The sequence below is a fragment of the Schistocerca cancellata genome, chromosome 1 (assembly GCF_023864275.1).
Source record: "Schistocerca cancellata isolate TAMUIC-IGC-003103 chromosome 1, iqSchCanc2.1, whole genome shotgun sequence".
NCBI classification, from domain to species: Eukaryota; Metazoa; Arthropoda; class Insecta; order Orthoptera; family Acrididae; genus Schistocerca; species Schistocerca cancellata.
The window spans coordinates 321,339,681-321,358,742 of NC_064626.1; the positions used below are offsets into that span (position 1 = coordinate 321,339,681).

At 44.8% G+C, this 19,062-nt stretch overlaps 1 protein-coding gene across 2 annotated transcripts in view; it reads left to right on the top strand.

The window, feature by feature from the left end:
• LOC126173067 (protein furry) overlaps positions 1-19,062 on the top strand; it is a 1,238,628-nt gene that overhangs the window by 1,004,310 nt on the left and 215,256 nt on the right. For both annotated transcript variants that reach the window (XM_049920928.1, XM_049920929.1), the window contains one exon: positions 3,921-4,231. In XM_049920928.1, the coding sequence (XP_049776885.1) occupies positions 3,921-4,231 (311 nt within the window). The remainder of the gene's footprint in view (positions 1-3,920; positions 4,232-19,062) is intronic.

Sequence of the window (19,062 nt, forward strand, 5' to 3'; positions counted from 1 at the left end):
GAGACGTACACCCACATATCTGCTCAGTAAGTCACTGTACATTGTGTGGTGTGGGATAGTTTGTACCAGTGCTAGCGATTTTCTGTCGTATTTCATTCGCATTTTGGACAAAGGAGAAATGATAGCTTTGATGCCACACTACGTACCAGTACCTCTCTTTTATGTTGTGATAATTATCCCTTGCGAGATATACGATACTGTCAGCAGAATCGTCGCACAGTCCTCCTTGAATATCTGTTTTCAAAAGTTACACAACCGGGTTACGCGTGACGCCATTTTATCTTTCTTCCAAAGACTGTCATTCCAGTTCCTCTAGGATTTCTGTAATCCTTATACACTCCTGGAAATGGAAAAAAGAACACATTGACACCGGTGTGTCAGACCCACCATACTTGCTCCGGACACTGCGAGAGGGCTGTACAAGCAATGATCACACGCACGGCACAGCGGACACACCAGGAACCGCGGTGTTGGCCGTCGAATGGCGCTAGCTGCGCAGCATTTGTGCACCGCCGCCGTCAGTGTCAGCCAGTTTGCCGTGGCATACGGAGCTCCATCGCAGTCTTTAACACTGGTAGCATGCCGCGACAGCGTGGACGTGAACCGTATGTGCAGTTGACGGACTTTGAGCGAGGGCGTATAGTGGGCATGCGGGAGGCCGGGTGGACGTACCGCCGAAATGCTCAACACGTGGGGCGTGAGGTCTCCACAGTACATCGATGTTGTCGCCAGTGGTCGGCGGAAGGTGCACGTGCCCGTCGACCTGGGACCGGACCGCAGCGACGCACGGATGCACGCCAAGACCGTAGGATCCTACGCAGTGCCGTAGGGGACCGCACCGCCACTTCCCAGCAAATTAGGGACACTGTTGCTCCTGGGGTATCGGCGAGGACCATTCGCAACCGCCTCCATGAAGCTGGGTTACGGTCCCGCACACCGTTAGGCCGTCTTCCGCTCACACCCCAACATCGTGCAGCCCGCCTCCAGTGGTGTCGCGACAGGCGTGAATGGAGGGACGAATGGAAACGTGTCGTCTTCAGCGATGAGAGTCGCTTCTGCCTTGGTGCCAATGATGGTCGTATGCGTGTTTGGCGCCGTGCAGGTGAGCGCCACAATCAGGACTGCATACGACCGAGGCTCACAGGGCCAACACCCGGCATCATGGTGTGGGGAGCGATCTCCTACACTGGCCGTACACCACTGGTGATCGTCGAGGGGACACTGAATAGTGCACGGTACATCCAAACCGTCATCGAACCCATCGTTCTACCATTCCTAGACCGGCAAGGGAACTTGCTGTTCCAACAGGACAATGCACGTCCGCATGTATCCCGTGCCACCCAACGTGCTCTAGAAGGTGTAAGTCAACTACCCTGGCCAGCAAGATCTCCGGATCTGTCCCCCATTGAGCATGTTTGGGACTGGATGAAGCGTCGTCTCACGCGGTCTGCACGTCCAGCACGAACGCTGGTCCAACTGAGGCGCCAGGTGGAAATGGCATGGCAAGCCGTTCCACAGGACTACATCCAGCATCTCTACGATCGTCTCCATGGGAGAATAGCAGCCTGCATTGCTGCGAAAGGTGGATATACACTGTACTAGTGCCGACATTGTGCATGCTCTGTTGCCTGTGTCTATGTGCCTGTGGTTCTGTCAGTGTGATCATGTGATGTATCTGACCCCAGGAATGTGTCAATAAAGTTTCCCCTTCCTGGGACAATGAATTCACGGTGTTCTTATTTCAATTTCCAGGAGTGTATATAGACCATACCGACCTGTCACGATGGTAGCAGGGCGTCTCTGAACTGTAAAGTGTCTGCCGTCATGCGTACTTGAAAAGGATCCAAATGCTACAGCAATACTCTGCAGTTGATGGCACTAGCGTCTTTTACGCAGTTTCCTTTACAGGTGAATTGCACATTTCAGGAATCCACTCAACTAATTAAATCTTACATTCGGGTTTCTCACAGTGATTTTAAATGTCCGTCGCGTTTCATTTACATCGGTTCTTAGTGCTGCTCTTAAATATTAAAACGATGGAACGTGCTCCAGATCTTCTGCACTGACCTCTTAATGGGATACAGTTGGTTGTTTTTGTATTTATTATAGGTATTGTCTTGCATTTAAGAAGAGCCACCATTCTTTACACCAAATCCAAAATATTCTGCTTTTCCATACGGTCGTCCAACGACGGTAGTTTCCTGTAGAGAACAGGATCATAACGAACACCACTATAGTGCTGCTGGCACCAGAACAGAACCTTTATTTCCACCAGGTTTAAATGTTTCCGCATTTTCTTACGATTGTCCAACGACACTACGTTGTACGTCTTCGGGCGCAATTCTTTATGTTAGTTGTATAAACTATAAATCAAAAGTATCTAGACACCTGTTAGTGGATACTAATATGGGGTGTGTCCCATTTCACCTTTATGGCAGCTTGAGCTCTGCTGTGGATACTTTCAATGATATGCCTGAACGTCTGTGGAGGAATGACAATCCCTTCTGTCCCAGCAGCTGAAACCAGAGAAGGTGGTGATGTCGGATTCTGAGGCTTGGACTGAAATCAACTTTCTGGCTGATGCCAAAGGTGTTATACTGGGTGCCCGTCGGGACTTTGGGTAGGTCATTCCATTTTAGGAATGTTATTGTCCACAAACCACTGCTGCATTATGACAGGGTAATTTCAAGCTAATACAATCAGTCGTCGTCTCCGAACTGTCTCTACTGTACTTAGTACAGAGTGCTGTAAAATGTGTTCGTATCTTTCCGCATTTGGCGTTTTCTTAAGCGAAATAAATGGACCAGAACATAACCACAAAAGAAACCCATATGGTAAAACCATCTGCTCTGTACTTCACTGTTGGCACTGCACATGATTGTATTTGTGACGTTCTCCTGTCATTCGCCAGACCCAAAGCCTTTAGTCGGATTTCCACAAGGTATAGCATGATTCATCACTCCAAATCACTCGTATCCAGTTACCGTCTGTCCAGTGGGTTTACTATCTTAAGCGACGCTTGACATTGATTGCACAAAAGTGTGGCTTATGAGGAGGAGCTGCTTAACCATTGTATCACATTCCTTTCAACTCCCTACCCACAATCATTGCGCTAGCTGTAACTCACGAGTGATTCCATCCGTTGATTTCATGCGATTTTTTACCACCAACTGTCGGGGTGTTAGAAGGTCCCTGTTCGTCAGTACATGACGTCTGCTTGGTTTTGGCCAAGATGTGGTTGTTCGTTCGCGTTTCAACTTCACAATCACGTGACCAGCAGTCAGTCGACTTGGGTGCTAGAGAAGGACTGAAATGTCACTGATAGATTTGTTACTAGGGTGACACAATGACTAGTCCATGTTCGAGGTCACTCAGCTCTCCTGGCCGACTCATTCTGTTGTTCCTGCTTCTCTGCTGACAGTTCAATACTCTCTGCCTCCTTTCGTTACATGTAGTGGTAAATTTCGCATTACACCGGTGTATCCGATACTTTTGATCAGATAGCGTTCTGAGAGCTCTGGAGGAGATCTGAATCCCTGCTGTGACCAATTACATTTTGGGTTCGTCGATTTTTTTTTTTTTTTGTGACTGTGCCTAACAAATTGGAAAAGATTACCTGCTTAACGTAGGCAGTCCATAGTCAGGTCAGAGTTTGTATAGGCCACTTTTGACCTTTTCGTTATGCGACTCTTCGCGCTTATGATTTTCTCCGGAAACAGTGCGATAGTAAAGGCGAGAGGTCACCTTCTTACCTAATACTCCGAATGAAATTGAAAATATCTGAAATGTGTCCTCTGAATTTCACTTTGAAGGCGTGTCAGTCGAGGTCTGTTGAATAGTCGTTCTTGTTTCGCAGTTGAAGCACTTTTGTTTGTGTGCTGATTGGTCCCTGTACGTTGTGTTGTGTGTGTGCCTATCAGGCGAAGCGCGTGGCGCTGTACCTGGCGCGCGCGCGGCCGGAGCGGCTACTGGACGAGATGATGACGGAGCTGCAGACCGTGGAGACGCTCAACTGCCTGATCGAGCGCACCGAGACGCCGCCCTTCTACCGCCTGACCAGCATGCGCAAGGCCAGCTCGCACTCGGAGGGCGGTGGCGGCGCGGCCGGCGGCTCAGGGGGCGGCTCGGGCTCCTCTTCATCGGACCCCGCTTCCTCGCGCTCCGACCTCGGCGTCGAGAAGGGCACCATCCACACCAAGCGCCACAGCGGCGAGGACCCCACCAAGACCGGGTGCGTACAGCCGCTCCTGCTCGCGCCGCTCTACGCCGTCCGCACTCGCTGCTGCTCAGAAGAGAAACTCGTTTGTGATGCGTGTTGGCAACGGGTCGCTTGCCAGTCACTTCCTGTCTGATTTAACGAAAACGATTACGTAACCAGTTCCAGGTGACTTGTAGTGCGGGTCGATAGTGATTGCGGTTGCAATGGTGACTTAACAAGTTATTAATAACGAACTTGCCTAACGCTATTCCAAAAGTACTATGAATCGTTTTCCTTTCCCTGCGTAACCCGTTTGAAAAATTCTTTTCACACTAACCAGTTTTTTTTTGTTTTTTTTTTCATGGTCTAATTGTGCGGGCCATGAAGGAAACGCTTCTTATGCTACAAAATAATATGGAAAAAGTCCGCGTCAATAGCGGAGTGGTCGGCGCGGCAGCGTGCCATGCAAGGGGCCCGGAATCGATTGCCGGCTGGGTCTGAGATTTTCTCTGCTCGTGGACTGGGTGTTGTGTTCTCTTCATCATTATATCAACTTCGTCGATACGCAAGTCGCCGAAGTGACGGCAGCTAAAAAGACTTGCACCCGGCGACCGGTCTACCCGATGGAAGACCCTACCCACGCATTTCATATGGAAAAAGGCTATCATTCTCACTCTACGTTAATATCTGTTGGAATTGAGTATCAAGGCCTTGATTGCTTAAACACGAAATATGACTCTTTCAACGTACGAGGGCATTCAGTAAATAATGCAACACGTGTTTCCTTCGACAAGTTTTGGGTGAAAAAATGCGGAATTTGTTGTGACATGTCTTGAAATATTTCCGCTTCAGCCCCTGTAGTGTCATGAGGTTCCGATAGGTGGCAGCATTACAGGTAGCTTCAAAATGGCGTCTGTAACGCAGATGCGTTCCAAGCAGAGAGCTTTTTTTTTCGTGGAAAACTAGAGCATCTTAGTCATTTATTCATAGGTGCTTGCAGAATGCGTACGGACACATGGTAGTGAACAAAAGCAGGGTGAGTCGTTGCGCGAGGCGTCTGTTATCAGGTCGCGCAAATCTGTCCGATCTGCCGCATGCCTGCTTGCCACTCACAGCTGTGACTAATGTAGTGTTGTAACGTGCAGACACTATCATTCGAGGTGATCGACGGATCACAAACAGATACCTCGCTGCTCAACTGCGGGGCTCTGACGGTAGTGCTGACACACTCGTCCCCAGTTGGTGTACTGAAAGGTGTGTGCTCGCTGGGTTCCTCAACACTTAACAGAAAACCATGAAGAACAACAAAGGACTTCCTGTACGGAATTGCTTGCATGTTACGATGCCGATCGTGACAATTTTTTGTCCAACATCGTCACAGGCGATGAAACACTGGTTCGTTACTTCGAACCGGAAACAAAACGGCAGTCCATGGATTGGCGCCACAATACTCCTAAGTAAAAGTTAAAAGCCACACCCTCAGTCGGTAAAGTCATGACGACGTTCCAGGCAAATGCTGGGATGGTTCGTTTGAAAAGGGCACTGAGGATTTCCTTCCCCTCTCGTAATCCGAGCCTGTGCTCCGTCTCTAATGGCCTCGCTTTTGACTGGACGTTAAACTCTAATCTTCCTTCCCTCTGCTTTCTTTCTTTCCTTCCTTCCTTCCTTCCTTCCAGATTAACCGGTCTGGATCATAGTAAATAAGGCATCAGCCTCGTAACATGCCATTAACTCAATAGAACAGTATGACTGAAACAACAAATTTACTGTTACCAGTCACAATTTATTTTATTTACAGTACGCATTTCAAAAGCTTAAATTTCTGTCATCAGATAGATTTATGTGAATTAATACATTTATGTGTTGTCTGTAAGACTTTGGGTGACCTGTCGCACCATACCAATGTTCACATCCTCCTTTTGTGTCGAGTTACAGAACATGCATCACACACATTTTTTAAACACAAAGATCCGCCTGATAATGAGATTTATACTTCTGAAACGAATAGTGGAAGTAAAATAAATAGTAGCTGGTAATAGCAAACTTGTTTTTTCGATCAATATCAATAACGGTCATGGTAAAACATATGCTTCCAGTCGTCTCCTTTCGGTATGGACGCACAGATTCCCTTGAGAACAACCTGTAATATTTTTGTCTTCTCCGCTGCGATACGTTCAATAGTGGCTTCTCTTTGTACAATATCTATGAAAATGAAACAAATATGCAACCCGTAGCCATGTGTCTGTAAGTGAAACAGTTCTGCATAAGTTTATAGTATTTGTTTATACCGTATTTCCCTTGTTTTTCTTCGTTAGTCCGTGGGATGGAGCTCGTATTTGTACCTGGATCCAAGGAAAATATAAAGGATTTACAAACTGTTTGTGTTCAGAACATGAAAAGTTTGTACTTATATACTATGTGTAAATTAAATATACGCTCTCTTGCCTCATTGATTAATATCCTTTCATCTGCAGTTAAACATTATCTAGTTTTGGAGCTCGAGAAATCAACGTACTGAATTGCTGTAGCGCTTTTTAGTCATTTTATAAAAATGTATGAATTTAAAATTTCTTCGTATGCAGCTCCTGCACTGCTAAAAGTAGGCTGCGGCTTAAGGTTTTTCATTTATTTATTTTTTAATGTATAGATGGACCCAAAATCTACTTCGTTTTCCCCTTACGACTGTAACAAGTACTACATGTTCTCCTGATCTTACCGAGTGTGAGGATAAGCAAGACTCTGTGTCCTCAAAGCTCACACACATCAGTTGTAGGTTATATCCCTTCAGGATAGCGCTGTTACTTCTGCCTGTGTGTGGCTCCATATGCCTACTGGCTTGGACTGAAGCATACTAGGACTACCTGTTGCGATATTTCCGAAAGGCTCCCAACACTGTACCAAATTATTGACCAGTAACCAAGATACTATCGTGCAGAATAACCAGGTAGACGTACGATGAATCGATGTCCCTACAGCGTTATACTGGATGGCGAATGTTCAGGAGAAATGAAAGCAACGTGTGGTATGTCCCAAACAAGCGTAATAGAACCTCTGATATTTTCAGTATACACAAAAGGCAGGATGAGCAGCAGTTGATTGCTGACGACGCTGTTATCTGCAGGGAAGTATCGTCGTTGAACTATCGTGGAACTTGGTACTATCTAGAAACGTAGTAAAGAGTGCCTTTTTTACGTTATCCTATGTATCGTCTCTTCTTGCTCAGTGCCAAATAACCTTGATAATTATTTTTCTTGTCGAATAATTCCTACTTTTGCACTGTTGAAATAATTTTCATTAAAACACGTTTATGTATTTACGTTCTTATTTATGCTCAGAGTAGCCTTTTTCTCTGGAAAACGTAGCCTTTTGCGTTCTGATATTCCGTCTCTGCTGTAGGAGAACACCAGTAGGAAAAACGTATAGAACTCCACATGGGGCGCAATCTATAGATCACTGGCGTCATAGGCACACTCGCAGCATGGTTGACTGCTGATTTACGCTCACTTTTAATAGTAGATTTTGGCCGGAAACTCGTTCGTATAAAACAGATTTGAGTCTATTCTGCAGTATCAGTGTCGAGTAACTCGAGTGCACAGTGTATGGCTATTTACCAGCCGGCTACAGTTATCATTGCTCTCGGATGTGGTTCTCTACTCTGTTGCTGTTACTCAGTCTCGTATTTTATAAAGAGAGAGTCAGGGAAGGAGACGGTTAATTTCTAAAACAATGCATGTGGGACTATGGTGATGATGGTACTTACTGTCGAGGCGTGTAGCCCTCCCCTGAATGACAAAACATGAATGCATGGACTTGGTAAATGAAGTCACGTTTGGCATCTTGAAACTGGCAAGAGCAAAAGTTGACCTCAGACATCCATCTTCCCATCCGCGCTGTTACCAGATGTCCGTCAATCGCGCTTACATTCAAAGATCGTGACAGAATACTCACTAATTAAAAACTATTAACATGTTAGCTAAATTGAGACCGAAAGTAAACTTCAACAGAACTTTAAATTAAAAATGTATGTAGGACTATAAAACTTACAAACCTTATTAATTTAAAAAAGCACTGCCATTGCAGCTCTCGAGTCCATCCTTTCATAACAGAATGTCACATTAAGTCTCAGAATGAAAGGCTTGCGCACCTGCGTACTCTAAACTTGATAGGTGACCAGTAAACCACCAGTGTGATCAAAGCCTAAGAAGACATCCACAATCACACAGACCCGAGATAAGCGCCCGAATACTTTACCCATCTTGAAGTAGTAGCATCTTGACTAGAGAACGCGAAGCTAGTGTATTTCTTAATAGTTCAACACACAAAAAGTATACTTTGTCACTGAACGAAAATCACAACCTGATCGACTCGTAAGTTACGTGTATCCGTGAGAAACTAAACCCTGCTACTATTCAGAATTTGTTTCAGACGTTTAGCCTAGTGCCCGAATTGTGCTATAACCTGTAGAAGTGCTTTGTTTGCAACGAGGCTAGCATTTTTACGGAAAGATTTCTGCACAAGTCCGACCGATGTGGAAGTCGACTATCGAGTCCCGGCGGGCAGAGCGCCAAGACTTGAGCAGTCGCCTCTCACCACTTTGTGTGTGCCTCCGCGGGGTACATTACGCTTACCAATATCAAATTTGTAACCTACTGAATTGATGTTTTTTTGATTAAAGTGGAGTGTACCCATTTAAGGCTTCTTCTACATTTCCTGCTTTAGTTTTTCATAACAAATTGATTATACTACTTCGTGAGGTCAGCGATACTTCAGTACATTGGTCTGCAGACGTCTTCTGAGGATTCCCGTACGATACAATTGCGCCGAACTGTTTAAATCTTCATAAATGCTAGATTAGTGGCAAGCACCTTGAGCGTGTTGCATCGTATAAGTATTTAGTATACTAAGAAGGGGAACGTGTTATGAGACGATAACGAAAATTAGTATTAGGGAATGCGAATGGAAGACTTAGATTGTGACAGGAATGGTCGGGAAATTTAAATGAGTATCCTTGGACGAAATACTTCTAGTTGGTGACGCTATTATTTAGATAATGTACATACACTCGGATGCAGGAATGACGACTTGCATATGAAGGACTTTTTTGGTTGTACGACTATGTTTTCTGATTAACTGGATCCAGCTATCTGAGTAATAACATACTGATCACTGGCTGCCATTCGATGGACTAAAATTTCCCTTTATATGGATTTCATCACTACGCAGATTTCGACTTTGAAGCCATTTGCAAATAATTGTGCAGTGTAAGCCAGAAAGTGGACATACTTAGGTTAGAGTCCAAACATTCATAGAATCTTACAGTGGTGAAAATGTAGGGACTTTGTCAAACTTCACAACAATAAGCTGTAACAACTGGTGTACCTAAAATAGCGGTGATGCAGCATGCCGCTGAGGAGTGCAACAGCGTACAGGACTGCACAGTGAGACATCGCTATCAGCTCCCTGCGTTTCTATCATTACCTGACTTGATGAATGCTTGGTATCTAACCGTTGTACGTCCATTTTGATGAGTTACATTACACTGTTGTTTAAAACTGACTTCACAGTCGAAACATGTGTAACAATGAAGGCCAAATAAAAGTACTTTTAATGCGCATTTTCGCAGCTGGTGTGACAGAAACTAACCTAACGTGTCTGCAATTGTGTACACTACTGGCCATCAAAATTGCTACACCAAGAAGAAATGCAGATGATAAACGGGTATTCATTGGACAAATATACTAGAACCGACATGTGATTACATTTTCACGCAATTTGGGTGCATAGATCGTGAGAAATCAGTACCCAGAACGACCAACAACCACCTCTGGCCGTAATAACGGCCTTGATACGCCTGGGCATTGAGTCAAACAGAGCTTAGATGGCGTGTACAGGTACAGCTGCCCATGCAGCTTCAACACGATACCACAGTTCATCAAGAGTAGCGACTGGCGTATTGTGACAAGCCAATTACTCGGCCACCATTGACCAGACGTTTTCAATTGGTGACAGATCTGGAGAATGTGCTGGCCAGGGCAGCAGTCGAACATTTTCTGTATCCAGAAAGGCTCGTACAGGACCTGCAACATGCGGTCGTGCATTATCCTGTTGAAATGTAGAGTTTCGCAGGTATCGAATGAAGGGTAGACACATCTGAAATGTAACGTCCACTGTTCAAGGTGCCGTCAATACGAACAAGAGGTGACCGAGACGTGTAACCAATGGCACCCCATACCATCACGCCGGGTGATACGCCAGTATGGCGATGACCAATACACGCTTCCAATGTGCGTTCACCGCGATGTCGCCAAACACGGATGCGACCATCATGATGCTGTAAACAGTACCTGGATTCATCAGAAGAAATGACGTTTTGCCATTCGTGCACCCAGGTTCGTCGTTGACTACACCATCGCAGGCTCTCCTTTCTGTGATACAGCGTCAAGGGTAACCGCAGCCATGGTCTCCGAGCTGATAGTCCATGCTGCTGCAAACGTCGTCGAACTGTTGGTGCAGATGGTTGTTGTCTTGCAAACGCCCCCATCTGTTGACTCAGGGACTGAGACGTGGCTGCATGATCCGTTACAGCCATGCTGATAAGATGCCTGTCATCTCGACTGCTAGTTATACGAGGCCGTTGGGATCCAGCACGGCGTTCCGTATTACCCTCCTGAAACCATCGATTCCATATTCTGCTAACAGTCATTGGATCCCGACCAACGCGAGCAGCAATGTCGCGATACGATAAACCGCAATCGCGATAGGCTACAATCCGACCTCTATCAAAGTCGGAAACGTGACGGTACTCATTTCTCCTCCTTACACGAGGCATCACAAAAAAGTTTCACCAGGCAACGCCGGTCAACTGCTGTTTGTGTATGAGAAATCGGTTGGAAACTTTCCTCATGTCAGCACTTTGTAGGTGTCGCCACCGGCTGCAACCTTGTGTGAATGCTCTGAAAAGCTAATCATTTGCATATCACAGCATCTTCTTCCTGTCGGTTAAATTTCGCGTCTGTAGCACGTCGTCTTCGTGGTGTAGCAGTTTTAATAGCCAGTAGTGTACATGATAATCCGGCTGTAGCTTGTGTGCCGTGTCCAGGCTCTCAACATGCAAACTGTTCCAAGCTCATACGGCGTAGGAAAACCTTTGGCATTCAAAAAGGCCTGTTAGTGTTGTTGTTCCACTTTCATTGTACGCGGTATAAATCATCGATAAGGTGCCTCTTGAAATACCGAACACTTCGGCTACCTTGGTTACGGAAGCACCCACCGTACGAGCACCAAAAATTTGCCCAAGTCTGAATTCACTTAGCACCTACGTAATACAGTCACATCCGCACCGGACACTGTACTGACCATGGCTGACACTTGCAACGTATTGAGACATTGCACACGTGCCATTCGTGGCCAAATACAACAGCACAACTTGCGGACATGGCTCGCCTGCATTTATGTTCAAGCATGCATTTCTCGCGGTTACTCCATATTTTGTCCTATCCTTTCAGCCTGTAGGTGTCCAAAGCAGAATGTAACGTAACTGTGTCCTGCCTTTTTGGATGCAACAGGGAGGACTGTGTCAACCAGATGGTACGGAACTGTCTGTACACGATCAAGTGGCCTCGCAGCGTCCATTACGAACGCACCAGAAATGTGCTGCGCGATGAAGATGGGCAAAGGAACACCTGGAATGGAACATGGAATGACGTCAGGTTTCCTTCGCGTACGAGGGCAGTATTTGCCTGCTGCCTGATAACCATCAGCGTTGCGTGTAGAGGCGATCAGGTACCAATGCACATCCGAGACATGCAGTGTCACAGGCTCAGTAGGGAGGTGGGCCAATTTGTTTTGAGCCGGTATCGGATGTCGGACACCTCTCATCATTGTTGTGAGTAATACAGGATCGTCCAATATGTTGTCGCGATGTGTTCGCCTTTCAAGAGGATAATGTACGAGTACACTGCATCAGCCTCGTGAACACCTTCCTCCACGTGGCTGGAATCAACCAAATGGTACATTAAACCGCAATCCTCCTTCATTCTTACAAGAGTCCAAATTCCAGAAATAGGTGAACTGTCAAACCCTTCTTACGATAGGCACAGTTATACGAACCTTACTGTAATATTCCGTAGGCTGCTAATATTTTACACAACGTTCTTGGGTAATGAAGAGAAATCTGTATATCGGAGACCTAGAGAAGGAATAAAAAGAAAGTTCAGATGTGGGATTAAATTCAGAGTAAAATAATGTCAGTGAAAGGATTCGTTGATAGCATTTCTGTTCCATGTGAAAGCGAGGAAGAATCATTTGAATAGAATGAATAGGGAACATGAATTTAACGTGAACAAATAAAGCACGAAAGTATTGATTAGTAGCAGGTTAGCCGCAAACCAGACTTCAAAACTGGGGATCACAAAGAAAATAAAGTAGAGGAATTCTGCTACCTTGCAAGCGAAATAACGCATGAAATTGAAAGTAAAGAGGAAGCAGATTAGCAAAGGTAAAGAGCATTCCTACTCGAAAAAAGAGTCTGCTATGTCAAACATAGGCCTCAATTTGAGTAAGAATGATCTGGAAAAGTATTTCTGGAGCACAAGATTGTACGGGCGTGAATATTTGGACTGTGAGTAAACCAGACAAGAAGAGAATTTAAGCATTCGAATTGTAGCGTTACAGAAGGGCGCTGAAAATTAAGTGGACAGATAAGAAATAAAAAGATAATCTACACAATCTGCCAGGAAAGGAACATTTGGAAATTTCTAACTAGAAGAACGAGATCAGAAATAACTGCCACGGAGCTAGAGGGAAGGGTAGAGCCCAAAATTTGTGGTGGAAGGAAGCCATTGGAACATAAACAAAAATTAATTGAGTAAGTGAAACCGATACAGGACAGGAAATCGCGGCAGTCTTCGTCAAACTAGTCAGAAAATGTGTGAGAAAGAGACACGCAATTTATGAGCATATTTAATTCGCTACGAAGTGAGAGGAAATAAATCCGGACGGTCTGAGGGCGGTGAGTCAGTCAGGGAAAGGACTGGTGATTCGTTTCGCGCCTCGAGCGCCGCAGGTCCTTAGTATTCATGCCATCAGGAGCCCTAGCGCTTGTGCGTCGGAATAGGCCGCTGAGTGATGGCCACAGGGGGGCGCCGCGCGAAATTGGCCACACGCCACCACGCCGAGGGCCTGCCGCAGCGCCTCCCCTTTTCTTCCCTACACATCTGCTCCTTGCTTGCGCTCTCCTGTGGGGAGCGGGCAGTAGGTGTCCCCCTCCCCCCCCCCCCCCCCCCCCAAATCTCGTTACTTCACTCATTGACTGACTGGACCATTCGAGGTCCGGTGAGCTAGGGACCGCAGGTTCGTGCGACTTCCGGAAAAGCTGTGAAACGTTTGGGTGTGGTTGTATTATCACGCTGACTCCCTCCCTATGTTCAACTCACGTCTGTGATGCATCTAGGTAACACCTTTTAGAAAGTTTGCTATTAAATACATAGGACAAAAATTGCTCATATCAGAAGACATCGCGCTAATATTGCGTAACACTGCCTGTAGTCTTGATAATGGCCTCAATTCGGGCGGGAACAGTGTCCACAAGTTACTTCGGATGTGCCACATTCAACTTGTCACTCGTTCATGATTAGATCCCACAGAGCTACCAGATTACAGGGATATCGGTTGTTACGTTTCTCGCGCAGTTGCAAATACTCGACATTTTCTATGGGATTAAGAATAGCATACTCATCATGAAGATGTAGGAGAAAGAGTAACACTTGGTCACCATTAATACTAAAATAAACATCAAGGTTCATGTTTACAGCAACCTGAATGAATGGGCCCGAGTCACGGTACTTAAAACGGTATAGATCTACTTCTGATCTGAGCTTCACCCTTACGCCCTGTAGATTAATAACCTCATTGGGCCGTCGGTCCACTCGACGCCTTGCATAATTTGGAAATCAGATCACTTACTCAATCAGATCACTTACTCGTAACAATTCTATACCATTTACAGCGCTACAAAGCCACCAGGGTGGTCTGTGAACAGGGTGACCACTAATTTGTCCGACGACTTTAAATCTTCCTGTGTAAAGTTAGGGTCATCGTGAATCGGAAGACTGCTAAATATGTATGGGAGCTGGATATACATTCTAATCTTCACCTCTCCCCTCACTCTGTCCATCTCCTCTTCCTCCCGTTCGCTGACCTTGAAAATTGTTTGTTATTATTGCAAATGAAATCTTGCCTGGAAACTGAAGTCCTTTAAAGTGAGTGGGTAAATTGGTTGGGATCACTGGTATACGGGTTATAAGAGAGACATCGCCAGCTTCAGTGACAGTATTTAACGTAGTTTTAATCTGTGAAGGGTAAAATTACAACGTTTCGCACGATTCAGATTTTGTTGTTGTAGTCTAATCATAAATACAGGTTTCCAGTTTTTCCGTTAAAAAGGACTGCAAGGAAGAAAACAAACAATTACATTGTTGTGTAAACAACTTTTGATTAAAATTATGTATAAGGAAAAATATTTAAGGGAGAAAGAGTTTGTGTAATTACTTAAATACTCTGATTTTGTAGGTAAAAGTTACTGCGAGAAACAAAACGAAACCGCTCGTTTTCACAGCAGAGCCCATTTTCTTTCTTTCTGTCAGTCAGTTTTAACAGAGAACCCATAAATTATTGTTTAAAAAAAGAACTTGTCTAATCTATGACCGTCCGAATGTTTGCTAGAGCATCCTGTAAAAACTTGACGCAAATCTCTGAAAAAGTTTTAGAAATATTTGGAAATAACGTCTTGTCTTTATATAGTAGTATAGATACAGATTAGACGGCCGCGGTGGCCAAGCGGTTCTAGGCGCTGCAGTCCGGAACAGCGCGACTGCTACGGTCGCAGGCTCGAATCCTGCCTCGGGCATGGATGTGTGTGATGTCCTTAGGTTAGTTAGGTTTAAGTAGTTCTAAGTTCTAGGGGACTGATGACCTCAGATGTTGAGTCCCATAGCGCTCAGAACCATTTGAACCATTTGAAAGATACAGATTATGACTGATGCCATATCCAACAGCGAGAAAGAATAAGTACGAGTACGAACTAAACTGAAGTAACAGCGGCTAAATTTGAGCATACAAGTAAGAGCAAACGTTAAGATAGAAAATACCACTTTAAATAAAAAACATGTTGTTTTGTTGTTTGTTGTGGTCTTCAGTCCTGAGACTAGTTTGATGCAGCTCTCCATGCTACTCTATCCTGTGCAAGCTTCTTCATCTCCCAGTACCTACTGCAACCTACATCCTTCTGAATCTGCTTAGTGTATTCATCTCTTGGTCTCCCCCTACGATTTTTACCCTCCAAGCTGCCCTCCAATACTAAATTGGTGATCCCTTGATGTCTCAGAACATGTCCTACCAACCGATCCCTTCTTCTGGTCAAGTTGTGCCACAAACTTCTCTTCTCCCCAATCCTATTCAATACTTCCTCATTAGTTATGTGATCTACCCATCTAATCTTCAGCATTCTTCTGTAGCACCACATTTCGAAAGCTTCTATTCTCTTCTTGTCCAAACTATTTACCGTCCATGTTTCACTTCCATACATGGCTACACTCCATACAAATACTTTCAGAAATGACTTCCTGACACTTAAATCTATACTCGATGTTAACAAATTTCTCTTCTTCAGAAACGCTTTCCTTGCCATATAAACATATAAAGTCTAATACGTTCAAAGTACTGAAAAATGAACTGCTAGAGTTATGAGGGGAGGGGGGGGGGGGACAATAATACAGATGATGGGGAACAGAAGAGGTGTTCCCATTTTTCACTTGTTGAAAAAGAGGAGGAAGATGAGGTTGATGACGGTGATTATTACTCCATAACTGAATAAAGTGCAGTATCTGCAGAGTACTACATACACGATATCTATCATTATTGTGTTTTGTAACATACAAGTATTGTGAAATAACTTTAGCACCAAGGTAAAACGTTGGAATCCCATGGGGCTACTGTTGTAGAACTTCAATGATTACATTCATTGCTGTCCACTTTTCATATTTCACTCAATTGCCACTGGACTCGCATTCGGCAGAACGACGGTTCAATCCTGCGTCCGGCCATCCTGATTTAGGTTTTTCGTGATTTCCCTAAATCGCTTCAGGCAAAAGCCGGGATGGTTCCTTTGAAAAGGCACGGCCGACTTTCTTCCCCAATCCGATGAGACCGATGACCTCGCAGTTTGGTCTCCTCTCCCAAATCAACCCAACCCAACTCATTGCAAAGTTTATAAACGGGTGAGGTTTCATCCATCACTTCTAGCTTTTTGTCCAGGCTATTGTGTATTCTCTAGAAGTGTAACAGGACGATTCGTCCCTGTTAGAAATATTTATGGAACTGTTATTTTCTAAGGTGAGAGCATAGTAAATTATGAGTCACATCGTAGATTGCTTAGGCCACTGAAGTTCCCTAGATAGCAATTTCTCAATCGTTAAATCCCTTTCCAATCCACGATAGTTGTTTTAAGTACAGCATTCGATATAACTGCGATGAGAAACATATTTACTATCCGTAACAGCAGAACTCAGCTACACCGAGCTCTGATAGTTCAGTAGAACGTATTCCAGTACAAGTGTAGCAACCACAGCCCACACCTACCTGTTCGCAACGTTGCGAACGACCAACATCAGAAAGACCGAGCTCTCCAGCACCCAGTGCGCAGATCGCTACCTACCTCGATGTGAGCATCATATTGTGTTCGGTAGTCTGACGCACGTTTTGTGAAATAACCAACGTGACGATAAAGTATATGAGGTAGAAGTTATTTATCTTGTAGTTCTGTAGACGAATAAAGAGGCTTGTCGTACATATTTTTAGGTGAAGTATACGTGTGTGTGTGTGTGTGTGTGTGTGTGTGTGTGTGTGTCACAATTCCCGAATGACGATAGTAGTGCAGACAATGCATCCAGTGTCCATTGCAACAATGCTTTGTCCTCCAATGCGGTATAATATAATGTGGAGCATGAGGACGGCGTACTGTAGTTTTCATTTAAGAGATGCGTAGAACGCCCTCACATTTATTCCCCAAGCATCCCATTATCGTGGCGTTCGGTTAATTCTGCAAGCAGAAATCAGTGTTGTTGACGTTAACGGATGATTTTATGCTGCAAGGACTACATCTCACAGCAGTTTATTTTGGTTCATTTTCGTGCCGTTGGTGATATGTTTTTTATGGACGAGAATGTATTCAGAATGACATATTGTAAACGAAATTCACAATTCGAAAGCTGTAATCGTGGTGATCACTGTTCTTCGTTCATCTTTATCATGTCTGCGTAACTAGCAAATTATCCTGAAGGTCATTGTCAGCACAAACCTAATTGTGTCAATTCAGCCTTCAAAGGCGTATTTTGGTGCGTAAATGAAACAGAAGTGCTTCTTTAAATTCGTAGTATTAATACGAGCTTTACATACTTAGAGAAATAGGGAAACTCAAATACAGTCATAAATGTAACATGTTTAAGTTTGTTTTTCAGAATCAACGGTGAGTTCACTCTTAGTCTCCATCATTCCGCTCTCTCTTGAGTAAAGAAAGTTGCACGACAGTGTTCAGAATAATAACCGCTGTATTCACAGATGAAGGGCGAGAAATGAAGCCCCGAATGAATTTTTCATTCTGCAGCGGAGCATAAGCAAACTTTTTTCATTCTGGAGCAGAATATTACCAAACTTCATGATAACATTGTGCTTGGCATTGAAGCGAAATCAGACTGTTGTCTTTTCGCCCATCGGACCTGGAATCCTCAGACCTCCCGTACCTCGTTTCTACAGTTCAAATCCCGCAGATGTTGTTCTGCATAGTGCCATAAGAGGAACGGAGTGGAAGATTCACTGATGAAACAATATACATGGTTATTCGTGAGTATCTCTGCGGCTTCCGAAGATGAATGCGCGAAAACTACAATAAATACACGAAAATGAAGCATAACAGTGGATATAGCACCTCTCTAACAGTGGGTACAGATTCGCCTTGCGCGCCGTGATGCACAAGGGACGTTCAGTAAGTAAAGCAACACATTTTTTTTCTGAAAGCAGGTTGTTTTTATTCAAAATTCCGATACATCATATTATTCCCACCCTTTTGGCTACAACACTCTATTTTTCAACACAACCTCCGTTCAGTGCAACGGCCGAACGTCACCTTACTGGGAGGTCCTGTATGCCAGCATTGTACCACTCTACTGGTTTCGTCGGAGCCAACATCTTGTTGTATCAGTAACCTCCCCATCATAGGCATACTGCTTCCCGCGGAGCGCATCCTTCATTGGGCCAAACCGATGAAGTCGGAAGGTGTCATATCTTGGCTAAAGGGTGGTGAGAAGAAAAGTCCTTTGAGTACCTCAACTGGTGGACGAGTGTGTTAACGCTAACAACAGAGATGTCCAGTTGTCCAGTGAGGTATTTGATTGTGATCCGTCGGTCACCTCTAATGAGAGTGTCAGCACGTTGCAGGAGTCACAGCTGTGTTCGGCCGGCCGGCACGCGGGAGATAGGATAGGTTTGCGCGACCCTGGTGCGATGATGTCAGACGCCTCACCCAACGACTCACCGCGGTTTTGTTCACTACCAGGTCTACATAGATATTCTGCAAGCAACTATGGATATCTGTAATGCTCTGGTTTTCCGCCAGAGGAATTTCGATGACAGCTCTCTGCCGGGAACGCACCTCCGTTAGGGACGCCACTTTGAAAGCTACGTATAGCACCGCCACCTATCGGAACTTCATGAAACTATAGGGACTGAGGCGGGAATATTCCGCGGTGACCCACAACAAATTCCCCATTTTCTCATCCGAAATTGGCCGAGACAAAAATGTGTTTCATTAC